At 41.8% G+C, this 26249-nt stretch overlaps 1 protein-coding gene across 6 annotated transcripts in view; it reads left to right on the top strand.

Moving 5' to 3' along the window:
• The window catches only part of cdk5rap2 (CDK5 regulatory subunit associated protein 2), a 53857-nt gene that overhangs the window by 11763 nt on the left and 15845 nt on the right, over positions 1-26249 (top strand). For 4 of the 6 annotated variants that reach the window (XM_017685481.1, XM_017685480.1, XM_017685482.2 and 1 more), the window contains exons 1-24: positions 11009-12433; positions 12543-12677; positions 12798-12917; positions 13070-13162; positions 13287-13505; positions 13622-13792; positions 13911-14021; positions 14272-14409; positions 14621-14800; positions 15008-15202; positions 15398-15589; positions 15902-16034; positions 16567-16709; positions 17105-17221; positions 17325-17468; positions 17887-17999; positions 18311-18450; positions 20546-20677; positions 20771-20871; positions 21442-21561; positions 22117-22185; positions 22690-22877; positions 22959-23427; positions 23971-25735. In XM_017685481.1, the coding sequence (XP_017540970.1) occupies positions 11294-12433; positions 12543-12677; positions 12798-12917; positions 13070-13162; positions 13287-13505; positions 13622-13792; positions 13911-14021; positions 14272-14409; positions 14621-14800; positions 15008-15202; positions 15398-15589; positions 15902-16034; positions 16567-16709; positions 17105-17221; positions 17325-17468; positions 17887-17999; positions 18311-18450; positions 20546-20677; positions 20771-20871; positions 21442-21561; positions 22117-22185; positions 22690-22877; positions 22959-23427; positions 23971-25735 (6328 nt within the window). In that variant the 5' untranslated portion in view covers positions 11009-11293. Of the gene's footprint in view, positions 1-258; positions 324-2436; positions 2502-4478; positions 4590-4718; positions 4796-4938; positions 5057-5558; positions 5741-6300; positions 6443-7394; positions 7449-11008; positions 12434-12542; positions 12678-12797; positions 12918-13069; positions 13163-13286; positions 13506-13621; positions 13793-13910; positions 14022-14271; positions 14410-14620; positions 14801-15007; positions 15203-15397; positions 15590-15901; positions 16035-16566; positions 16710-17104; positions 17222-17324; positions 17469-17886; positions 18000-18310; positions 18451-20545; positions 20678-20770; positions 20872-21441; positions 21562-22116; positions 22186-22689; positions 22878-22958; positions 23428-23970; positions 25736-26249 lie in introns of those variants that run through there. The other 2 variants (XM_017685483.2, XM_017685484.2) reach the window with 1 other exon arrangement.

The raw sequence follows: 26249 nt of genomic DNA, 5'->3' as shown, positions 1-26249 counted from the left end.
CACTTTTAAGTATGTTGCCCGGATCGTTCAGACCTAATGGCTAGGTGTACATGTCAAAGAGTCTCTGTTCTGTAAGGTAGTTTTATGTTTTGAAGCCCCTGAGGATTGTTAATAGCCGTGGTTTTCCTAGAGCAACAGTGCTGAATGGGACATTGTGCTTGCGTGTGTTTGATTTGAAGACTGAGGCTTTGTTTCACTATGTGTATGTGGGTGTGTGTGTTAAAAACCCCTGTAACAGTGTGTGTTTTCTCTGTGTAGCTGCAGTATATCCAGACTACCGGACTCTCTGAGCAGCGGGGATTTCACCCTGGACAACATGACAGGTACAGCTGACTCCCTCTGAAAAACACACGTACACATACATGGGTGACCTTAGTGGCTGTAATACAATCCAGCCAATCCAATAGTTATTACGATATGACATTGTCATGACATTTTGAGGAAGGGGGTATACTGCATATTTATACTTCTTTCTTCATTCTCCCTCCTTTTTTCTTTGACTAGTGTTTGACTTGGTGTTCCTATAGAATACAAATAGAAATGGCCATAAAATAACACCTAAAAGGTTCTTTACCACTGAAGTTAAAGGAGTACAGTGAATGCTACAGCAGTACTTAACATTTGATTTTCAGTCTATTTGCATTAAACATGAAATTTAAAGGCATTAAAAGGTCCATGCTGTGCATTTTTCTTCTTCTTTTCCCTTGAGAAATTTAAGCCAAAACTGATTTTTTTTTCATGCATGAATATGTTCTAACATCTCTGTATGTATTAGAATTGGGGTTGCATCGATACCATTTTTTCAGGGGGAGTGTGAGTACATGTTTTTAGAATTTGACAATACAAAGTCTGATACTGAAATGAATTACCATCAAATTGTTCAAATCTAGCTCATTTTAAATGGCGTGAATTAGTTAGCTATGCTACATTAGTTAACTTGGATCAAGTAGTGCTGCAGTGGAGAAGAGCTGGCTTTGTTCCATGCCAGGAAAGTGCTTCTGTACAGCTGTAAGTAAAGCACGTTTCATAGTTTTGATGCTCCTCATCGGCCTTTCAACAATAGTTTGTGTAGCACAGTGACGGCAGGAATCTCATCCAAGGCTGACGCATCTGAGGAGCTCATGTGTAAATTGACTGTCGTGTGCTGACAAAGCCTGTGATTCACAGACAGCTCAGTGAACAATTTGAAATAAAGTAGTTTAATTAAAAATAACACTGTGCATTGAGCGAGCAAAGACAAACTGAGCAGCGCTGCTTACACTGAGCACTGAAGCCAAAACAGGCGGTGATGTATGTAGGACATACTGCGTACAGTCTCTATGCAGCCTATTAAAGTCAGCTTAAAGAATTCACAGTTCTGTTCAGTCAAACAGAGGAAAGTCATTGTAGGTAGGAAATGTTAGGAAATGCTGGTTTTTATTTATTTTTTTTCACTCCTGGTTGGTAGCCTCTGTGGCACCACCCATATTGGGGAAGTGGTTGTGATTGTGTGACCTTAGTAAGCTAAATTCACATAGTGTAGATCACATAGTGTTGAGTACGAGTTAATGAGCACGGTTTTAGCCTGACACCAGTATCGATGTGTCCCCAATTAGAATAACATGGGCTGTTTTGTTACTGTGTCTTTTATACTAATACATGCAATGTATCTCTGTTTTTGTTTAGCTTCCCTATATTGTGCCTCAATCAAAAAGCAGATTGAAACACTGGGGCTAAACTGCTGTTGATCGAATTTGTGCAAATGTTTTGGTTTTCACAAAAACAAATAAATGCAAAACAGGCTGTTTTGCAACTTACTTTCCATAAATAAAACATGCCATATTTGTGTGTGCGTTGTGTGGCAGAACGAGTACGGTTTCTTCCTTGGTTGAAGTCTCAAAAAGGCATTAAAAAGCACTGAATGTGGTTTAAAATATTGTGCAGCAGCCCTGTCACTGTGTCCCACAAACACACTCATATGCGTTTAGCCCTTCTCTTGATCTGAGTCAGCTGAAGATCTTTTTTCATAACCTGACACCAGAACACTCACAGCCTCGTTCTTCCTCTTCGTCCCTCACACTTCTTTCCCAGACACACATGCTGTTTGCTAGTACAGATTTAGGGTTCTGATATGTTTTATCCGGGTTGAAATTGTTCTAAAGTTAAGGTAATCCTTAAAAACAAACTTCAGCCTTTATACAAATGGTGCGGTAGCGGGCACAGTTTCCTACAGCAGTGATGTAACACAGATGTTTATTTTGGATCTCTCTGCCTTCAGCTCTTTAACCTCTGACCTCAACACGCACACGCAAAACACAAGACTGCTCAGCCACACGTATGATCCAGCTGTAGCGCTTGCTCAGGCTGGCCGTGAATGAGAGCGCAGTGGGAAGGACGGTGAACCGATGTACCATTTGATCATTTTTATTTTTTGATGTTTCTTCCTCTCCCCGACAGCTCCAATGTTCCCCGGGGAGAAGATGTCTCCGGCCAAAGCCATGACCATGAAGGACTACGAAAATGTAAGTGAGGAATCATTGAAATGGAAATGCTAAGTGAGCAGCACTGAAAGCTAGTAGCCATTTGTTAGCGGAGAAGTAGTGACAGGCTTCATGTAGTCTGTCATTTTGGCTGTGGTTGTTTGTTCGTTATGGTATTTGGTGGCTGTCTAAACATCAGTGTTTTCTCAACATAATGAGCTGCTAAAATAGCTATATACTCATCTGAGGACGGCTTTCATTCAGAGTTTAGTGCTGTAATTGAAAGAACACGTTACTCAGTAATACTAACAGCTAAGGTGATTTGATTTGCATAGTTTAAGCAATTGTGGGTAGCTTTTCGTTGATTCAGGCCCTAAAAAGAATGAATATTTCCTGGACCTTGACAAAATATGAACCTTTTCTGAGAAGTAGCTTTTTTGAGACATTAGACAGATTAAAGTAAAGATTTAGAGTAAAGGGGAATTCCACCAAATCTGCAGAATTCAGTCATAGTGTTGACATTTAGAGTAGTTTGCAGTTGTAGAGAACCTTGCTGACAGGGATTTCTTTACAGTGGTGGTGATAGGAACCAGGGGTCGTGTTGCATTTTTATTTGCAGTGTTGATGATGGTAAAATAGTGGTAAATCCTAAAGTGAATTTGTTTTGAGGGATATTTTGCCTTGCAGTGCTCTGTATGTACCTTTTCTTAATACCTTTAAGCCCAAAAGCTTCTCAAAACTATTGTAAAACAGTGTCTCAGTGTATTTGGACCACTTTGTGTCAAAAAAAAAATCTTTTAGAAGAATTCAGGGTTTCAAACTTATGGTTCCCGTCAGCACCACTGTGAATAATCCAGGCTTCTTTCTCTAAAGCTGAACATTTCACATCTTACCACTCCTAATGACATTCTTTACGTCAGTACATTCAGAAATTTAGGAAACGTAGTGGGTTTCCCGTTTAATAGGACAATTAACTCGGTAACATAATTGAAGGTAATTAGGCTGCCATTGTTCTAAGTGACCCATTCAAGCTTTCATTCATTCAGGTCCTCACAGGAATCAGGATTTCAGAGCATCTTGTCAGAAATTTGCATATGTTTTGTAAAAACATATTAGCAACGTTAGCATTCGTGAAGTCCTTTGGCCAAGGCCTATGAGAGCTGGAGGTTTTGCAGAATGTTTTAATGTTGAGTTTAGCATGTCTCTGGTTTAGTGATGGAATGGAGCTTTCTGGCTTCTGTATCCGATGCATATTTCCTGTATGGAGTGAATGAGACTGTGTTTATCCATTTAAGGCGCTGTAGAGATGTGGAGGAATGAGATCTTAATGTGGAGCCAGATCAGATTAGACCTGAACCATGTGTGTTGCCCTGTTCCAGCCTTTTTCTCTCTTTCTTTGTATTTCTTTTGGTTCATTTTACAAATAAGGCTAACTTTTTTTTTTTTGTTTTGCTAAAGCTTGAGTACAGTAATTGATGTTGGAGAATAAACAGGAGACAGGCCAGTGTACATAGTACATTCATTCAATGCAGCACTGAAATTCCTGATAGCTTGTTTATCCACAACATTCTCTTAAGTTCTATGTATTTTTAGTTTTTTATTGCTTTTGTCGATTCTGTTTCTATTTCTGTGTCTCTTTCCCTTCCTCTCTTCTTTCCATTTCCCATCCCCCTCTTTCTGCCCCAGATGTTGGCACAGAACACTAATGCAGAGTCTACTGCCCCCATCCCCTCTCTTTGTGTATACACACACACACACACACACACACACACACACACACACAAAAGAACCCAAACATACATAGCCTGCTTTCATATGAAGTCACACCCGTCTTCCTTTTCTCTCTAGTGTAATTATTCCCCAGCTCATTAGCATATGTCAAGTGAGTAGTGCAATCCTGGAGAAAGACAGCAAAACTAAAACCTGATGAATTTGTGTTCAATAAATGAATAATATTACATTAAATAAATTGTGGTATTTGACTATGACAGAGAAAATTACACATTTTGTTTCTTGTAGCAAATTACAGCTCTGAAGAAAGAGAACTTTAACCTAAAGCTGCGGATCTACTTCTTGGAAGAGCGTGTACAGCAGAAATGTGACGATTCTACAGAGGACATCTACAAAACGGTGACTAATGCGTGTGCACAGAATGACACTGTCACTGTATGGATTACAAACTATGACCTCTTAAACAACTGCTTATAATCTTTCCTTGACTCTGTGTGTGTTTGGGTTCTTTTGTGCTTTTATGTGTAGAACATTGAGTTAAAGGTAGAGGTGGAGTCTATGAAGAGAGAGCTTGCAGAGAAGCAGGAGCTACTGGTGTCAGCATCGTAAGTCCCTCCTAGTCTTCCTGCCAGTTGTCCAGTTGTGGAATTAACTGGACATGCGCAATTAATACTTTAGTAAATCAATATAATAATTTATTTCCATCAGTTTTTGATCTATATATGTGTGTGTTTGTGTTCTTATTTAGGAAAGCACTGGAGAGTTTAGCCAGTAGAGATTCAGGGGAAGGCTTTAGGGAGCGTGCTCAAAGAGAGAAAGATGCACTCAAAGAAGCTTTCAACACCAAGATCAGAGAATTAGAGGAGGTAAACACACACACACACACACACACACACACAGAAATACAGTATGTAAAAGATTCCAAAATCAAGAAAAAGTTAGTCCTCCTAAGCATATGCAAGGTGGAAAGATACATTGGTCCCCTGAGATCTTGGTGCAACATGCAAAGGAGGACAAATGTTTTTTCCAGTGCAAAGATTATAACTCACTCACTCACATTTAGCAGGTTAAAATTTATCATAAGAGGGTCACCATTAGCACATAAATAGCACTGGATGCTTCTTCAACAGCAGTGCTTTGCACCAGTGACGCTGTATGTTCCTAGTGCACATTGTATACACCAGAACGACCTTAGTCTACATGACAGGGTAATTATTGAAAAGAGTACAGTACAATACCAACACAGTAAAGTGACATACCACAGTGGCTTATCTACTTCCACTTCTTCTTCATAGCACAAAATCTGTAATACATCTGCATCATGATGTCTTATGGTTAATTAACTATGCTCTGTTCCTGTCTGTCTAGTCTCTTCGCTGTGCAGAGGAAGAAGTAGAGAAGATGGCTTTCATTGCTGAGCAGGAGAAGCTGAGGAGTCTAGGTTTGGAGAAAGAGCTTCAAGCTGCCAGCCAATCAGGACCCTCCTGTGGCCCTGACTCCAACCCTAGACAGATCCAGGAGTTCCAGCAGGCTCTGCACGAAAAGGACTGGTGAGGAAAATTGCAGAACATATGTATTATTATCAGTGTCAACCCCCAAGGTGCTCCCACTGTCATCTAGGCCTAATTAGTTGTAAATATAATTGTCCTACCCTTGATATTAAATGGGTCTCGATAGTGGATGGATTATCACTGATTATTGTAGGCTTTTCTTTATTTCTTTCAGCAGAGGTACACTTAGTCCAGTAGTATAGGATCAGAGTCCAGAAAAACCACATTACTCTCTTCTCCAATACGACCACCTCTCTCTCTTTGTCTCTTCTTCCAAGTATATAGACTGTGTGATCTAGCGCCTCCCCCTGGTGACCATGGGCATTTTTTTGTCATATTTATTTTATTTTATATCACAAGTTGAATCTTAACAATGTCAAGAAATAGCGAATTTTGTAAAAAAATATTTTTCCACTTCTGACTTCAAAAAAAAATCTTTAATGAAACATTTTTTCAACGTTTTCAATGATTTTTATTTATTTATTTATTTATTGCAGTGGCAGTCATTATTTGAAGCTGTTGTTGTTTGAAAACATGTCTAATCTCTCCATCTTCTGCAGTGAGATTGAACGCCTTCAGGACTCAGTCAAAAAGCAAGACACTCTGATTGGTGAACTTCAGCAGAAGAGCCCAGATAAGCCAGTTGTGGAGCAGATGGTACAGCTCAACAATCTCATTGGCCAGAAGGATGGAGAACTGCAGGTCAGTTTGTCATTGTGGAATCTTACTTTGCATTCAGATGGTTCAAATTTTGCAGAGAACAAATTAAGTTAGTGATTTGAATGCACTACTGTACAAAATCATTGGATGTAGCACTCTCGCTTTACTATTCAATTCAAGTATAGTATAATTAGTACAGTTTTATAATTATTAAAGCTGAATAAAGTTTTTAGCTGCTGCTTTCACTGCATAGGAACTAAGGTGATATGGCCAAAAATGTTATCACAATGTATTTTTTCATTTAATTTTATATTTATATTATAATTATTTGCAATTCTTAGTGCTCTGAGCATTTTGTATAAAATATGTAATTTTGTGTAAATATATAAAGTTTGAACCCCAGAGAAAGCATGACTTTTTCTAGTAGATCATTTTTAAACTTTTTTTGTAAACCAGTCTACTCTTGTTCTGACATTTTTTTTTTTTTTTTTTTGTGTAAATTCAGTAAATTCACTCTCCATGATTTCAACACTGAAAATAGCAAACTAGCTAACTCTCATAATCGTATGTATAAAAACTATGCACAGCTTTGTGCTGTTGTCATGAATGGCACTTCTCCCTCCCGTCTAGCAAGTCAAAAAGGTACAAGTTGCCACCTAGTGTACCCACTGCACTTTGCTACTAATAACAGATTAAGAATGGCATAATCATTTTACCTCAAGCATGTATTATCATTATAGAAAAAAATTCTGCTTTTGACAGTTGTTATTGTTTTACTGTCTAGGCCCACATGTAAATCTAATCATGTGCTGAGGAACAAAAGGGGTTTTGCTTTTCACATGTATAACTAAAGCTGATTTGATGATCAGTCCTCCTCACTAACATCACTGAAATCGTTACAACTTGCAACTATCAATATCAGATCCTGCCTATGTTGTTGTATTTCCAGTGTCCTGTATTCCTATATGTACATATTTGGTATTTGTTCCTGCAGGCCCTGAAAGAAGAGCTGGATCGTGAGAGAGGGAAAGCAGAAAAAGAAAACCAGGTGAGCAATGCGTGTGTGTGTGTGTGTGTGTGTGTGTGTGTGTGTGTGTGTTGGGGGTTTGTGCTTACGTTTTTCTTTGTACGCTTTCAATTGTGGATGGGAGAATACGTTAAGGTTAACGTATGGTCTTGGTAAGGACATGCATTAAGCTGTGGATGGGGGTATGTAATGCACAGAGAACTTTATAGATAAATTTGTCCAGATGTGCCCACAAACACACTTAGTATCCCAGGTGGTGTGTTTCATGTTTGACACTGTGGCGTTCCACCAGCGATGCTGTTGTTGCACATGAAGTGAATTCTGTTAACTATTGGTGGCAGTATAATCTGTCAGTGACTGTGACTTATTCTGAATAATTTTGAGATTTACGTAACCAAATGAATGGCTAATTGGTTCATCACAGGGAAACGACGCCAAAAATGGGCTTTGGCTGATAAGATGACATTAAAGTTGTAGGCTTACCTTTAATGGTGACAGCACTGGTGTTGCACAAAAATGTACTGCAGAAGTATTCATGCTTAGTAATATACGGTGCCTCGGGATTACAGCGTTCAATCACAGTGCAGAGAAGCACTCATTTAGCTTGTAACTGCTTTTGTTAGCGATGTCATGACATCTCTCTGGCTGGGGCGGTAATAAAATATCGATACACTTGAGCATGGCAATATTATATTTTGTGATATTGAATCGATTCTCAAAGACAGTACTGATTTTTAATTGCATGCTAAGATTCATGACAGACAGTAGTTCATTTTGTGTTGTGTTTAAATCTATAACCACTAGATTACAGTAGACGACTAGCAGTGTCGTAATGTCTTTTTTCGTTTGTTCAGATTTTATGCATATGGTGGTGTTTTTGTTTTTTTTACACTGACATTTTTCCTAAAATTATATTTCAGAAAATCACAATATATCACCTTTCTTACCACATTGCAGTGTTTCATAACCCCTGAAGCATGATGCATATTGTCTTGCCAGGTTCTTGCCAATATACATCTCTTACTCTAGCGATGTGTGTATGTGGTAATTTGTCCTATTGTGATAATGATAAAAACTGGATTTATCATGAAGTCTTAGCTACAGCTTTAGTATTGTGGTTGTTCTAGTCCTTCAGATATTTAGTGATGTTTGTGTTGTGTCTGATTCTTGAAAGTTCTGCAGCTGTAGTTTCGTACGTATTGAAGGTTAGTGTGCTAAGACTGGATTTAGCAGGCTGGCAGTAGATGAGTCAAAATGGGCAACGCTTTAGAAATAAAATATTAGAAAATAAATCCCTCATGATTAGGAGTGAGTACAAATGTGGAGAGGGTTCAGAGCTGTGTTGGGGTGTGTGAGTGAGAGAGGGAGAGAGAGAGAGACTCTAATCTGCAGCAATCAGATTTGCTGCTGAACGAAAAACGGAATTAGAGCAAGAGGAAAAGAGTTGCCTGTGCAATCAGTAGACCAGATTACAGAATCATGGTAGACTATTTAGTAAAGATTCACAGTGGTTTTTATTTGTCATTTACTTTCATAGTCGTAAGATTTTTGTGTTGATTATTGGAAGTTTAAAAAGTAAACATAGGCAATATTTTATAACTGCTTAGAAAATGTGTACTTTAACTTTTACTAAAATAAAAGGTTCATTAATTGAAGCCATTTGAGCGAGTGAGGGGAAGTTCTCTTTGTACTATATGTACAAAGATAAAAAGGATATGAATACCCCTTCCAGTTAATGGGGCTGGCTATTTCGATCACATTCTTTGCTATTAGTTGCATAAATCACACATGCAAGTCATAAATCGGCCATGTAAACTCCACAGACAAAGACCAACAGTAAGAGTGGCTCATACTCAAAAGCCCAGTGTCATAGGATGCCAACTTTTTCAGCAGTTAGTCAGATTTCTCTGCTAGAGCTGCCCTGATCAACTGTAAGTGCTGTTATTGTGAAGTGAAAACAACTTGGAGCAAAAATATCGTAAAATGGTAGGCCATACAAGCTCACAGTGTTGGACCACTGACTACTGAAGATTGATAAAAATTGTTTGTCCTTGGTAGTAGCATTCACTTCAGAGTTCCAGACTGCCTCTGGAAGCAATGTGAGCACAATACCATTTCTGAAGGAGTGTTATGATTTTAGTTTCCATGGCCGAGCAGACACCACACACAATGCCAAGCATTGGCAAGAGTGTTATAAAGCACAGCGCACTGGAACAGTGGAAACACATTTTCTGGGGTGATGTATTATGCTTCATTATCCAGCAGTCTGACAGACACATTTGGGTTTGGTGGGTGCTGCTAGATTGTTGCCTGCCCGCATTTTTAGTGCCAAATGTCAAGTTTGGTGGAGGAGTAATGGTCTGTTTTTCTTGATTTGGGCTGATTCATGACTTGGGCTCTTCTTCTTTGTTCCAGTAAAAGAAAATGTTAATGCTTAATGCTAGAACAGTTTGGGGAAAGTTTGCTCCTGTTTCAGCATGACAGTGCCCCTGTGCATAAGTGAGGTCCAGTATGACATGGTTAGTTGTGGAAGACCCAAAGCAGCTACATAGGCTGCTGGGAACTGGACCCAGTTACTGTGCTAAGGGTATTTGAATCTTATCCATAGGAGAACCACTCTGACAGCATGTGCGGTTTCCCCCCAGAGCACTCCCTGCCTACTCCCCATTCATGTCCGCACTTCACAGACGTGTCTACTTTCCTCTTTCAGCATGACTCCTCACACACATGTGAAGTCCATACAGAAATCTTGACTGGCCTGCACAGAGTCCTGAGCTCAACCCTATCACACGATTTTGGTATGAATTGGAATGCCGGTTCTGAGCCAGACCTCATTGCCCAACATCAGTACCTGATTGATACTCTTGTGGCTCAGCAGAAGCTGGTAGAAAGCCTTCCCAGCATAGTATTATAAATGTTTTTAGCCGAAGTGATTGTGTTTTTCTCACATGTAAAGCGACAGAAACCTTCATCTTATGACCTCCTAAGTCACTTCCAAGTGACTTCCCTTTCCAGCATGGGTTCCACAATCGTCTGCTGTAGGATGGTTAATGGTTGCGAACAGGTTCCACATTCTATCTGTTATAGAACAGCTAGCAGATGCTGACAAGCTCTGTACACCTCTTCTGTGGGTAGCTAACAGGTGCTAACCGATTCTGTGCTTTTCTGCTGTAGGACAACAAACAAATGCTGACAGGCTTTGTACACCTCTGCTATAGGACAGTTAACAGATGCTAGTAGGTTCCGAGTTCTTCTACTGTAGGACAGCTAACAGATGGTGATAGGTTCCACACTTTCCTGCTGTTTGAGCACTAACAGATGTTAATACTGCTCCGGCTGCACCTGAGCTGGGTGCACTCTAGCGTCAGCGGACCAAATTAAGCTCTCCTCCCCTGGACACCTGGGTGAAGAGGTAGGGGTGGATTACTGTGTGCGTGGGTGGGTGTATGTGCATGCAGTCATGATCGTGTTGTTAGTCGCTGTGTGCAGCTCTCATTGGATTTTCCCTGTGTGGGTGGGTGTGTGGCTGGATTAGAGGCTTTATTCCCTGTGTGGCTTGAGCTCAGTGCACTGGGCTCAGGACAGATAGCCGAGAGGAAGCGAAAGAAGGACACGGGTAGAGGGACAGCAGGAATATGAGAAAATATAGCAATGAAGGATGGATCCAAACTGGTTTGCTGGCAGTGATCACCTGTAGGCTGGACATTGTGTGGTTGTGCGTGGGCATACTTGTCTGATCTTGTAAGAATCAGATTACGTGTTTGATTGTTGCCTACTGCAGGCCATGTTTGAGCTAGGCTACGCAGTTAGAGCTAAATGAGCAAGTTTGTGATGATTTGGGTGATTTGTTAAGGTCATGTGTGATCATGCGGGAGCCGTGCCGTGTATGTGGAGTGTGTGTGCCTGGTGGCGGGCAGTGCCGCTGGTTGTTTAGTACATGTGGGCGCTTACGGCTAGCTGTGGTCCTGTCCCATGTGCTGGGGTGTGATCTCCATCGTGATGGCCGAGGTGAGTTCCTGTGCGGAAAGTGTGTGTTCCTGCTGGAGCGTGTGGTGCAATGTGATGTTGCCATTGGCAACCTGCAGGATGCCCATGCTGCACAACTGCAGAAGCTGCACAATGAGAGGGATGGACTGAGGGTGCTCATAGCACACAAATACCAGCAGAACAACCCACAGGAGCCCACCTGCTCTGGGCAGAAGAACCAGAACCAGCAAGAACCCAGTCAGTTTAGAAAAGATGAGACCAGACCAGGTCAGGAATATGACAAACAACCAGCACAACTCGGGTCATACCAGCATTGTGTTCAAACACAGCTACAGCAAAGGCATCAGCAAAACCAGCTTAAACGGCAGCGAAACAAGACCAGACTTATCATGGAGCTGCCACAAAAGGAACAGCCAAAGCAGCAGCAGAAGCTGCAGGGCCGGAGGCGAAGTTCTGGAGTCCATAATGCCACCAGCAGAGGAAGTCTAGAAACCGGTCAGTTGAGGCGCTGTGTCAGTCTTGAGCCACTGAGTGGAGTCACAGCGGAACGCTCCTCCTCCTCCTCTTTTGGGTCAAGTCTAGCAACCAGAAAGGGCCGGGAGGCAGGGTTGAAAGCAGGACCGATGCTGGGAACTGGAGTTCAGTCACGAAATCGAGAATATTCAGATCTTATTCACAAAAGGGCCACTTTGTCATCTCGCTCGGTTTCCCTCCAGTCACTCACACAAGAGCGCCCAGACTGCACTCCATTCACGCTCAGACAGACACGCTCACGCCGAGGTTCCTCCTCTGCTACCTTGGAGACCTCATCTCTGCTGTCTGATTTTCTGCAGCTATTGCGGCGTGCTAGGGCGCGCCCCCTCCCACTAACTGTTGGCAGCAAGATTCCTGTCCTATCACAACCCAGTTGTGTGTTTGGACTTGCACAAATGGGCATGGCTAGAAGGGTTAAGGCAGAGAGAGCTCTGAGAGAGCTGGAGGAGGAGTATAATGATGAATACATGCCTCTCAAACAAGAGGTACATATATAGAACACTTACTGTGTGTGTGTAATAAGATTGTTTACATCTGTTTCACTTCTGTATTCATGTTGTGTTTTTTTTTTTTTTTCTTTTCTTTTTCTTCCAGGTGTGTGTAGCGAAGGAGGGTGAGGTGAACAGGCTGCAGCAGATGACCAGGCAGCTGACTGAAGAGCTTAAGTCCACCAAGAACAGCAGCCAGACGCTTAAACAGAGACTGGAAGAGATGGAAAGAGAAAACAAGGTACACGTGCGCTTTTGGATCTCACAAGTATGGCCATAGAATGAACCCACCAAACACCAAGCACACAGTCTCACTGTAATATTTGTATATCAAAGTTCCATTTTGTCCCTGTTCCCTTAGACTCTTTCAGTACAGCTGGAGGAGCGCGACAGTGAGCTGGCTGCAGAGAAGAGGAACTCTCTGAAAAGAGACAAAACCATCCAGGGCCTCAGCCTCCTGCTCAAAGAGAAAGAGAAAGAGGTGTGGGATGTTACTCTGTTTCATCAATCCTCTATCTGCTCTCCTTAGCTCAATAAATAATGATAAGCAATTATTTGCTATTTAGTGAACTATAAATGGATTAAATCATACTTCCCGTTCTCTTTCTCTCTCTGTGTCACTTTCTCTCTCAGGTGGAGGAGTTGTATGGGAATTTGGAGGAGAAGGATCAGGTTTTAGCTAAGGCCAGAGAAGCTCTTCATAAAGCTCAACTCCAGAAATACCAGGCAAGCAGAGCACGTTTGTTTGTGTATTTGCATGCACACATTTGTAATGTTTTAATACGTATTGTTTTATTTTGACGCATTTGCATTTTTCATTAACATTCTTTTGCACATGTGTGTGCCGTAGGGAGCTGAGGAGCAGCAGGCCCTGTTGTTGTCCCAGCAGGCTGAGTTGTCACGGCTCCAAGCAGAGGCCCACTCTTCTCTGCTGGAAGCCCAGAGACTGCAGCGCTTGCTTAGCAGTAGAGATGCTGAGCTGGCCCTCCTCCAGCAGGACAAACTGCAACTGGAGCAGGAGCTCGAACTGCTACAGCAACAGAAGAGGAAAGCAGACAAGACCATCAATGTTAGTAATATTCACAACAGCAGTTGTGGATTTAATTAATTCCCTAAGGTGTGTCCTGAATAAAACTATGTGAATATATTTGTTTTAATTTAGTCTTTGGTGTACTTGTATCGCAGGACCTGCAGAATCAGCTGAAGAAGCTCAGGGGAGAGCTGGCAGACCGGGAGAACAGTCTAGAACATCAGCAGCTAGAACAGCAAGAGCGTACTCGTGCAACAGAAAACAAGCTGCAGACAACTATACAACATCTGACAACCAGTCTCACACACAAAGAACAGCAGCTACAGGTTTGTACACATGCAAAACCATTAAGCATTATACATTGTACAGTGTACACTGTACATTGCCTTATTTCCAATCAAAGGTGGCTTTATAAAGAGGCACCCTAATCTGCTTTGCTTTCAGGACTACATGAACATGGTGCAGGATTTAGAGCAGGACCGAGCCCCAGGAGGCAGTGATGCCATGCTGGTCAAGCTGAGGGAGAGGCTGAGAGAGAAGGAGAAGGCGCTGGAGGTTTAATCATTTTCTTTTGTCCCTGTGTTATTATGCAGTCTTTATCCCATGTGCAGCTTGCTGAGGGTATTCTGCTATGCTGTGATTTGATGTTGCAAAACACGATTTCCTGCTCAAATTGCATTGGTGCTCATGTTTTTTGTTTTTTCATGGCTGTTTATGATACACCAACTAGGTTTACAACAATCTGTGAACAAGTTAATGTCCTACAATTTGTGTTCATTGACATTGTGTGTTCTGACATGTACAGAAAGCACTGGATGAAAAGTATGCAGCTGTGGAGGAGAAGGAGAATGAGATTCATCTGTTGCAGTTGAATGTGAGAGAGAAGGAGAGAGACTTGGAGCGCCTCAACAACTTGCTCACACACAATGAAGAAACCATCAATGTAAATATTTGTGTTTTTATTACAAGTGATGCAACTTCATAGCTATTCACTGAACTGAACCAGTGAAACAGTAATTTGCTAGAGATGAGTAGCAGTAGCACTCTCTCTCTTAAATATTAAATCTTCAGTCTCCCAATTAACACTTCTCTGTCTTTCTTTTTGTGTGTGTGTGTGTGTGTGTGTGTGTGTCTGTGTCTGTGTGCACAATCAGAGCTTTGATGCTTTACTGAAGGAGAAAGATGTTGAGTTACAGCAGCTGCTGAACTCTCTGAAGAATGTACAGCGCTCCAAACAGGAGAGTGAGGACAACCTGCAGAGAGCTCTCAGAGAGAAAGACTCCATTATCCAGCACCTACAGCACACTCTGGAACTCAAGACTAAAGACATGGAGGTAACATACATACACGCACCGCACTCATTCTCTCACAAACAGTTGTAGCGTTAATTTCAAATTTCATTCATGGAAAGCAGTACAGTACCACATTTCCTTTAGCCAAATCCTAAATTAAGGAAGAGAATTTACTGCCTGCTTTATTTGTTTGTGCATCTATATCAAGCACAGATTTATTCTTTTTTTCTTCAACCCTCTGGTCCACAGGAGATGGCCAGCACAGTTCTTAGTCAGTCAGAATCTCAGGGGCGTGACCTGATTGAGCAGATGAATCAAAGGATAAAGTTGACGGAGGTGATGTTAACGGAGGCGGTGAAGGACCGAGAGAGGCTAGTGTGTGAGAACCAGACTGCTGTTGAGAACCTGCTTGCCACCATTAACAGCAAAGACCAGCTGCTGAAGGTACTAAAGCTATGTAGACACCTGCACTCTTGCTGCATTTTACGTGTCAGAAAAGGTGTCTGATGGCCAAAGTACAGTGTCCTCTGTACATTAGTGTACTGCACATTAAAATGCAGTCTGTGCACGAACGAGTACATTTGTCCTTGTGAAGGCGGCTATTTTATGTGTAATATGTATGTGCATGTGCGTGTCTAGGAGTGTGCAGAGCGCCATGCGCAGGCTCTGTCCGAATGGACTGCAGAACTGCAGAATCTGCGCAGTCAGCTCACAGACGCCCAGCTGCAGCTCAGCAGTGCCCAGAAACTCAACAGCATGGCAACGCAGGACACCTCCTTAGAGACGGCTCAACTTCGTGCTGCACTGGCAGAGAAGGATGCGGTCATCAATGTGAGACCTTTTATCAGTCACATCTGACCACTGTGTAGTGTTTTTTTGGTCATTTGACTTATGCTTAGATGCTGAAGCCCCAGGTATGGAAAGGATCCCCATTACTCAGTGAAACGTTTTTGGTTTTGGTTAATGAAGGTGCAATCTTCAGTTTTTGTGATTTAGTTCATAGCCGAATGGCTGGTGGCATTTTTTTACCTTTAACTAACCACTTTTTAAATGTAGTGGACAGAGTACATTTAAAAAAGGAGTTACAGTGCTGTGGCATATAACCCCATTAATTAATTATTGTGCATATGTGTCTGTGTACAGAAGCTGTTGGAGCGTGGTCAGGAAAGAGATCGTTACATGGCTGAGGTAAAGGTCGGTGAGACTCCACCCCCTCAGGTGTTAGAGCTCAGACAGACCATCGAGGTTCTGCAGGAGAGACTTGAGGAGAGGGAGGGTAAGAATGTGGATGTTCTTGGACACAGAGAACCCAAGAAGTATATGGACATTTGAAACATTGAACAAATTAACAATGGGTAAACTTCAAAGTTCTTAAAGTTAAAATTCTTCAGGTTTTTCATTCAGGCATGTCAGTAAGCTTGTGTTTATGTATGGGATCGTGAAAGGCATTTTAAAAGCAATTTTGCAGAAATATGCAAACAAAATGCTGAAGCAATATCAATCTAAAATACGCCGGCCTCCTTTTGAACAAATACTTTGCCAAAAAGAAAATTACTGTACCGGAATGATCTGTTCAGAATGCCACTTTATTTTGACATTGTGTTTGGAAATGCAATGATGTGATGGCAAATATGGCACAAATGTCCAAATATTTTTGGGGGCCACTGTGTATCTGTGTGAGGAAAAAGAACGACAAATTTCTTTTAATCATGTCTTTGTGTCAAATAACATTTGCCTGTATTGAGAATTCTGAACAGTTTAATCAGAGTCTAATCACAATCATTGTAATCCTTTTGCTGTATGTGTAGCTGAGCTGTCACGGCGGAACAGCGAGGAGAACCTGGAGAAATCTCTCCCTGGCAGTAAGAAATCTGCTGTAATACTGAAGAAGGAGCTTGCCCAGAAAACAGATGCTCTTAATAGTGCTCTGAAGAGAGAGAACCAGCTCAAGGTGTGTGTGTGTGTGTGTGTGTGTGCGCATGCACCTGTGCGTCTTTGTATACATGGCAGTGTTTGTAAAGGCTTGTAGAAAATAGAAGATTGCTTTTTTATATATATATATTATTTTTTTTTTTTTTTTTTTTTTTTTTTTTTTTACATGGGGTGGGGCAGGGGTAAACTACCTGGCAGTGTGGCACACTATGTTCAGGATTCAAGTCAAGCCAGAAAAGGAGGTTATTTTGGTCTTCTTGGCCAAATAAATAGGTCCCCATCCTAATTTATAGAACATATTGACAAATTAAATTGATAGTGGTCAGAAAAATCGGATACTTCCTCTAAATCTTTTAGCTCTACCCTGTGTGTGAGAGTTTACCTTTCACAATAATGTAATTATGTGTGTTCCAGATGTCTCTAGCTGAACTGCAGTCTGTTGTCTCTGAGCTTGAGGGCCAACTGGAGGGTCAGAAAGCCAACATTGAGTCTCTCGCATCCACACTCAATACTAAAGAGGAAATTATTGCTGTAAGTGTACATGAGCACACACACACACACACAACAGTTTTTTTCTGTGCAATTAAAGACATAATTGAAATGGCTTCTTCATCAGTCTTTGCTTTGTGTGTAGGAGCTACAGCAGCGTTTGGTCCAGAGAGGGGAGAACCGGCTGGCTGCAGCGAGGGACCACCTCTTACAGCCTGGAGAGGAACACAGCTTCCCCTCCCTTCCGCAGAGAGAGAGAACCCTCATTGGGGGAGACAGCCAGCAGGAGGTACACTAACACACATGCATACCAAAAAATTACAAAGATGTCACTTTTTATAAGTAAAAAATAAATTAACACCTCCTCAGCAGACAACACACCCCTGCACATTTAAGGCACATCTGCTGTTCATTTACTGAAATTAACATACTGGGAAAAAAAATATGACCTGAACAATATTTGGCACATTTTATTTTTACGTTTTAATGTTATATGTTAAACCTAACAATGTTATATGTTAAACCTAACAATGTTATATGTTAAACCTAACATAAAACCTAAGCATAAAAATGCCATCTTTAAGCTCAATGTAGGAGATGTGCTAAAATATCAACAAAGAAAATAAATAAAACATGTAATTGAACTTTTGTACAGCGTTATTTGCATAAATTCTCAACATATTTTCTCTGTACATTGACCGCTACAGGCGATGCCATCTGTGGTGGATCTGCGTTTGGAGCAGGCAGAGCTAAACCGCATCCTGAGGGCAGAGCAGCAGCTTTATTCCAACCTGGTCAGAGCGGTTAAAGAGCAGGACAGGTTAGTGCAGTTACAACCAAAGATCTCATACTTTCCTGCCACAAAACTGAAAAGTACTTGATGTACTTTGCGAGAGAGATGCTGTCTAGTTTAGATGAAAAGATCATTTAGCTACACAAAGAACCATTTGACTTTGTTCTTTTTGTTTTAAGTCATGGTAATCTGTTGCAATATCACTACCCAGATTTGCATCAGTAAAATCTGACTACTTTTTTTTTTTTGTATATGATACTCTTGCAGTGGAGTACATCAGGTTACTTTGTGTGTTTACCTGCGTGTGCCTGATACCGTGCATATGTGTGTGATTACAGTGCCCAGCGGTTACAGGCTTTGCAGCTGGAGTTGGCAGCACTGACTCTTCTTAGACAGCAGCTGGAGGATGGGATCCGCTGCAACGAGGAGCTCAGAGAGCATCTGCACAGAGAAATCCAAAGAGCCAGTCAGAGAGAAGGTGCGGTACCGAAAGGTCAAGGGCAGCCAGTCACAGATTGTATACTGACCATAGACTCCTCTGAGGGTCAGTCGGAGTGTTAGGACATGGACGTGCATGTCTGAGTAACAGTCAAGTTAAGTAACTGTGTAGTATACATGATATGCAGTGAATGTTTATTGCAGTAAGCTTATGTAGAGGGGAGATCTGCGTAAATATGTTACCCAGAGAAAATGCAGAGATAGAATTATTTATGTGCTCATTCATTCATTCACTCATTCATTCATTCATTCATTCATTCATTCATTCATGTGTTTCTCCTCATACACAGGCTGTAGTCTAAAATACATAAACACTGCTCTCAGACACAGTCAGTACTCCAGATTAAGCCTGCAGACACTTTTTTCTTTTCTGTTCTTTCTTCATGTATGCCATTCAATACATTCCACAATGCTATCGCTGCCCCCCCCATGTTGTTGCCTGTGTCTGTGGTTGATTATAATGATTTTACATGGTCCTGTTCAGTTTTGTTTGGATTCTTCATTGTTTAAATGGTGTTGATTTTCTGTATTAGTCTTTTTTTCTTTCGTTGTTTTATTTATTTATTTATTTATTAATTTGTCTGCATGCTAAATCTGTTCCTTCATATACTCTGTCTCTACTTGCTTTTTTCTGTGGTCTGCTTCCTTTATGCCTGTCTCTCTTCATCTGTCTGACCCAGCTTTCTGCTTCACTCATCTGCGAAATCATTTCATCCCTGAAGATAAAGTAGCCCTCAAATAAAACTTGCTTTCTGTGTCTTTCTGTTTCTCCCATGCAAATATGCCTGAATTATGCAAACATACACTGCTCTTTACACCTGGCTCAGCATGAACACTAATGAACTCACTGTTCTCTCACTACACATACACACAATCTGACTTCACCTTTCCATCAAATGTCTTCACGTTTCCCATAAATGTGCTCAGATGGGTTTATTTGCGTATGGGTGAACACATCTGCCCTGTCATCAGTAACCAATGAAACACACACACAGCTAGAGGCTAATCCCTGTGAGATTTTCTCTGTTTAAAAGTAGCTGTATCTCTCTGACAGGAGTCTGTCCACAATGTTTAGATTTTTTATCATTACTGCTGTGGAGTTCCCCAAAGATTTTTACACGCAAACACATTCCAAGATAAAATACAGAAGAGAAAGGCAGAGAGAGGGTAAAACAGAGTGCGCCGTCTTTGACCTGATTAATCCTCTTGGGTCCATCTGGTTCATGTGGTTGTTGCCGTGGCTATGCTGTCTCACCCTGTATCAAGAGGCAGAATAATCTTACTGTGTGCATGACCTAATTTATACCTATGTGTATCAGACAGGGAAAGGCATGGGGAGAGAGAGTGTGCTGGGGGGAATTTGTGGTAGGGTACTGGAGGTGGTTGATGGGGGTGGGGCGGGGGGGGGGTCTAAGACTGGAGAAAAAGATGAAGAAAAAGGATATTTTGATGATTCATTCTGATTCATTCATATATTCTATTCTCTTACGCCTCAGTATTATTGGTGTGATTCAGGTTGTTTCAATATGAGAAATCAAGACCCAGTTTCCCAAAAGTGTCTCAGTGTGATTATCTCTCTGCCTTTTAAGAACTGTCATTGTGCTGAGATGGTTTTTGGAAACCCAGCCCAGAATTTCACGACAACAGTTAAAAACATGCAATTTTTCTGAGTTTACTAATATGCTCTCCTCTGTAACCAAGAATCCCACATTATTTGTGTGTGCAACAAACTGTGCTGCTCTTCTGCTCTAGTTGATTCAGCTCATGAAGGGCTTTAGTACCAGCTATTGATGTGCTGGAGTAGGGAAATCAATAATACAGTGCAGAACAGGAGGGCAAACGGTGAGCTGGTCATCAGTGAGTTTGGGTAAAAGGTGGTCACCATTGTGTCCTGTTGTTGCTTACACAGGACAAATATGTAACATAATACTGACATAATACAGAATATGTAGCCACAGATTTTTACAAGTCTGAGTGCTGCTGTAATAATGTGTCTGTAAATGCATGTGTGTAGATGAGTACGTAGTTACAGTGTATGAGAACGTTTATATTCATTTGTGTACATGCGTGTTTAGGTGCTGATCCTGCAGAGCTGGAAAGTATGCGTGATGCTCTGGAAGAAGCTCACCGCTGGAATGCGTCACTACAGGCCAGACTGGGCCAGATCCAGAGCAGAGGTGGAGGAGTGGGACAGGCAAATGACTCGGGTACATACATCCTTTATAAAGATTCAGGAAAGCTGTAGAAAATTGTCAAATGATTGTAAAATGATATAAACAGTATTTGTATGGTAATTTCAGTGGACACGCTGAGTTTGATTGGTGAGCAGACCTCCTATATGAGCATATGTGTAGGAGAGGCACTGGACGAGGAGCTTTCTGTGGAACAACTCAGACTGAAAGTGAGTTTTACTTAAAACATCTCAACCACTAGAGAACCTATAGCACCATCTTAAATGTAGGGCTGTCACAAATGTCTATGCAGCACATTACAGCCATCCCACCTGTTTTTTTTTTGTTGTTGTTGTTTTTGTTTTTTTGGTGATTTTATAACTTGGGTTGTGGTCTCGTAGAGGGGGGGGGTGTCAGTAAAAGATCTTCCAAACGGGACGTGTGCAACACAGTGCGAAAGCCCTGTTTCACATCGACTGAGACTCAGACTGCAGGTCACCTAGCAATGATGCATTATTTGCATTCATAAGCAGCGCAGTTGGTTTCCTGGCAAGTTAAATCTGCAACACAGACTGTCAAACACTAAAAAGTGGCGAAGATGAAGCCAGCTTCGCTTTTTCCCGTTCCACCTTAAATGGCACAAAATTTACATTCGGCACCTCAGTCAGAATTTAAGGTGGAATGGGAAAATTCAAGCGACTTCAAGAAGTAACTTCAACCTCATAAAACATATATATATATATACACACACACACACACACACAATCTTTTACATTTCCCAATTTGTCTCCTCCTCTCAGATGTCAGAGTTGCAGGCTTTGAATGCTGAGCTCCAGAGAAAATTGGCAACAACAGAAAGGGGTGTTGTGGGTAATGTCAAGGGCGCATCTGACCTTATTGACCTTTCATCTCCCAGCAAGGTAACACATGATGATCTTCAAGTAGTGGCCCGAAGTTCTAATGATTTTTTTGCTTTTTTATGATACTTTTGCTGTAATAGCACTTCTCAGGAGAGAATAGTTTACCATCAGATGATAATACAGGCTTCTTAATTTCTGAATTTGTATTTACACTCCTTTTTGAGACGGCAGCAATAGAGCTTCTTGCCTCTTACCCACCTTTTCTCCTGCAACCTTTAACCTCTATGTTAGTTTCCAGAGTAGAAGCCCTGTCTCTTCTGACTAACACTAATCATGCTTGTGGTAGTTTATATTTGTGTGTTTGTGTATGCAGATGAGAGTGTGGGTAGGTGTGTTTCTGCATGTCTGTACGTAGTAGTTTCTCTCTCTCTCTCACTCACATTCTCCGTCCTTCCTAACCCGTATTCTCCTCTCTCTGTCTCTCTGGCCTGTTTTTCTTACTCATAACCACCTGCAGCCGCTCCATCCTGCCGTTACTGTGTACTTTCTTTATATTTTTCTTCATGCCGTTTTCTGTTCTCAAGTCATGTGTCACCACCCATTCCATTACTATAGCAACCGCAGGGACTGGGCAGACCTCTAGCCGCTAATGCTGACGAAAAGCTAACTGGCCCTGATGTTAAGGTAAGAGGAAGCTGTCTGTCTCAGTATTTCTCCCCTCTACTTTCATTGCCCTAAACTTTTTTTTTTAATGAGACCTGCTGGAATCACCCATGTGTACATTTAGCACAAGGATCACGTTCATAAGAAATTCAATGAGTGCCAAGTAAAACAGTGCATTTTGGAAAATTTATTCTTACTGAAAATGTTTGGTATGTTGGTCAGAAGTATGATTTAACCAGCGCTGTCCTGACAGGTTGTATTAAGCATTTGGGTGATAATTAGCTTGTTCAGGTTAGTTTTGGACAAACTAGAGTCCACATCAGACTCAGAACTTTGTGATGATATGGATCGGGTCAGATCTAGTTCAGATAAGATTTTGTCAGGTTCGTCTTGGGTTTTGACCTGATGATGATGTCATTTGGGTTCGAACCAGAATGTTGGGTTCAACTCAAGCCCTAGAGCTGAGGACTGACCAAAGTAATAAAAGAAACTGACAAAATGTGGCCTCTATTGTTTAATTTCCAGGAAAAGATTAATGAAAGGGCCCACAGTCCTGAAGATCAAAGCAAGATTGTGAGTTCTTCTTTAGCTCAGCCTCTGAAAGGAAGAAGAGATGGTCCACACGCTTCAGAACAACAAAGTTGTGATGATGAGCGGGCAGAACTTGCATCCTTACTCATGGACTGTGGAGCAGGATCTCTTTCTCAGCTCAGGTAAGCAGAGCAGTCAGCTGGCAGTCTGAACTGTAGACTCTAAATTATGCTGCAAATTCCTCATTGAAAATGTTTTTTCAGGGAGCAGGTAGCTAAACTGCGTTTGGAGGCTTCTGAGCTCCGTGGGCTTCTGAAAGAAGAAAACTCTGCCGAGTACAAAGAGAGTGCAGAAAGCTCTGGAGAGAGCGACAGTCACACTGACCTTCACCAAACCGTGCGGACACTCCGATCTGAAGCCCGGAGTCACCGAAAGGTTATTCGGCTGCTGAAGGAACAACTGCAGAGGAACTCTGCAGCAGCAGCGGCTGGTGGGACAGGGTTTGACCCAGAATTGATTGTCAGCATGGCTCGTGAGATGGAGCGTCTTAGAGCAGAGAATGAAGCCTCGCAGAAACACGCCCTCAGTCTGGAGGACAGGCTAAAGGAGAAAGACAGAGAGAGAAATGAGGCCAGAGAACAGGAGGAAGAAAAAGAAAGAAAAGAGAAAGGGAGACAAGGCCAAAGTGTCAAGATGACCAAAGGCCAGAAGCATCAAATGGCGAGACATGCAGTAAGTCTTAAATGCATAACCCAAGAACTTCTTTGACTGTTAAGACCATTAATTCCATTAAGTCGTTCTGTACTGTGTATTATTGCTGGGAATGTTTTCTTTTGTCTCCATATTCATACTAGTTCAAGCGACATGTAAATAAATTAATTGAAGGATAAGTATTACTGATGATAAGTTGTATGTGATTTTTCTAAAATGTTATTCGCCTTGTGTTCAATTTTTGAGAATCTCCCTGTCTAATCACAGTTGTCCTTGCTGTTAGCATGGCAACAACTGAGCAGACTGATCAGCTGTAACCCAGCAATGACAAGTAGTTTTTAGAAAGGAGCTGTTAGGATACTGTTTTTGCACGGATTTGCGTTTTCATGTTGAACATTAGTGTTTCATTCAGTGTATAATGACCTCGAGACTAAATGCTATCTTTATATTTGTTGGACAGTATTATTAGCAATTTGAATAATTATTATGTTTTATATCTGATAAGCTATTCTTAAGGTGTTTTATTTTTTTACAATAAACATTTCTTTTAATGTCCTGCTGCAGGCATATGTGAGGTCCCGGCTTCCAGTCCCAGTGAGGCCTAAAAAGCAGACAGAGAAACGAGAGTTGAGTGATCATGATACTGAGGAAAGTACTGAGTACCGTAGTGGGACAGACTCTGACCAACCAAATCTCAGCAGCAGACACCTCAAAGGGGCAGAAGCTCAGAGTTCTGTGTGCAGCAGCTCAGAGCCCCTGTGGGGCTCAGAAAGCAAACAAAACACTTACCCAGAGGCAGCGCAGAGCCCTCTTGCCAAACCAAATGCAGATAAGGTGTCTGAGGTTCAGGAATCAGAACTCCTGACCCAGCTTGAGCTACTGAACCAGGAGTGCCAGGAGAAGGAAGAGCTCATCTCCCGACTTCAACTCCAGAGGAAGGATTGGGAGAGGCTAGAGGCAGAGCTTCAGGAAAGGGACAAGCTGAACAGCCAATACCGGGAAGCCCTAGAGGCTGCAGAGTCCACTATTGCATACCTTACGGCCTGTAGTTTAGACACTGAAAGTGGACTAGGCCAGTCTGGATCAGGTTCAGATTCAACACTGCAGCGGCAGTGCGAGATGCTTCAAAGAGCTCTGCAGGAGAAAGACCAGCTCAACGCTCAGCTATTAGAGTGCTTAAACACAGCCGAGGCTGCCATCGCTTCATTGACCACATCTGATCGACCTGAAAGCCCATCTCGTCTTTATCCCAGTCAGGGTGACCCACAAGAGTTATCTGACAGGCTTGAGGGTCTGCTCAATCAGATTAAGGCCTTGCAGGAGCATAAAGATGCCTTCACAGGAGCAGCAGAGAAGTTGAGCTGCCCTGATGAAGGTTCTGCAGTGGAGTCAGACTTGCAACGCCAAGCAGAGTCCCTGCAAGAGTCACTGTTGCGGCAGTGCAGGTTGAATGCAGAGCTACAAGAAAAGTTAAGATCTGCAGAAGAGACGATCACCAAACTGAGTTCTAATGCCAATACTCCAAAGCAGAGTAGCATTGCTAAAGGCCTGGAAGAAGAGGAGGTGCTTGAAGAGGGTCAGAGTCGGTTAATTGCTTGTCTGTCTGAATGTATTTTAGCAGCAGAACAAGCAGTGGAGTCTGTTGCTAACTTCTGCTCTAAATACAGTCAGCCCTCACACGGTTCTGAGTTCAACACGGAGGTGGAGCAAAACTTGCACAGGCTCCTCCAGGCTTTCCTGGAAAGAGACCAATATGGCGTCCCTGACACTGCTGACCTAATCCAAAGCAGTATTGCAGGTCCCCCTCAGAACAAATCAGTACAACACACCTTGCAGATCATAGATGCTGGGCTACAGAAGACAAGCACCCCAATTTCTCAAGGGCAGCAGAACCAGAATGGTTTAACATCACTGTGGAACCACAACTTAACTGAAACGTTGTGTGCTGGGCAGGCAGGATCTACGCACCTGAACCTTCATAAGAACCTGTTGGTGCTCCTCCAACTCATCAAAGAGCGTGCTCAAAAGATTCAGGAGCTGGAAAAACAATTAAAGGATGAGCAGAGGCGTGCTCTTAGAGAACAGGTTGGGGTTAAGACTGAGGAAGCCCAAGAGAGCCTCATGAAGATCTTAAAGGACAAGCAAAAGGTGTGTCAGAACCTAGAGGAGAAATTAAAGGAGAAACACGAGATCTGTCAGAATCTAGAGGAGAAGCTAAAGGAGAAACACAAGGTGTGTCAGAGCTTGGAGGAAAAGCTGACTACTGCTCAGTCCATGATTGCACTGCAGAACTTGACTGAGAGGGACAAACACATGAGCCGTTGCAAAGGTGAGGGTGACCGATACACACAAACTAGTACACACACAAAATAAAAATGGTAGTTTAATCAAAAATCCTAACATTGTCATTGGGGATGGATGCTTTAACCTAAACATGCTACTGTTTATAAGTGCAGTAAGTGTAGGACTGGCCCAAACAACATTGTACAGGCTTTGACTTCTTGTTGAAATTTCTAGATGAGTACATGGATCATTTAAATTGGTCCCACACATGAATTCTTGCTAAGGCCTCTCTGCTCTTTTCATTTCAATGGCTTTGTGGAAAGTAGAGTAGTTTAGGTGAGGGGACTCCTGGCATGAATTTATGCTGCATTACTTTACATTAATACTTACATTATTACCAATAACTGGTCTGTCTAAAGGCATTTGCTCATTACATATATTTTAACATGCAATGTTTGTGGCTCAAAAAAGACAAAGCTTACTACATATCAGTATAATAAACAAAGTTCTCAAATTATTTGGGCCAGCCTGATATAAATGCATCATTAATATCAGTTAAA

This window comes from Pygocentrus nattereri, chromosome 16 (assembly GCF_015220715.1).
Source record: "Pygocentrus nattereri isolate fPygNat1 chromosome 16, fPygNat1.pri, whole genome shotgun sequence".
Classification (NCBI taxonomy): Eukaryota; Metazoa; Chordata; class Actinopteri; order Characiformes; family Serrasalmidae; genus Pygocentrus; species Pygocentrus nattereri.
This window is presented reverse-complemented; position numbering and strand designations above follow the sequence as displayed.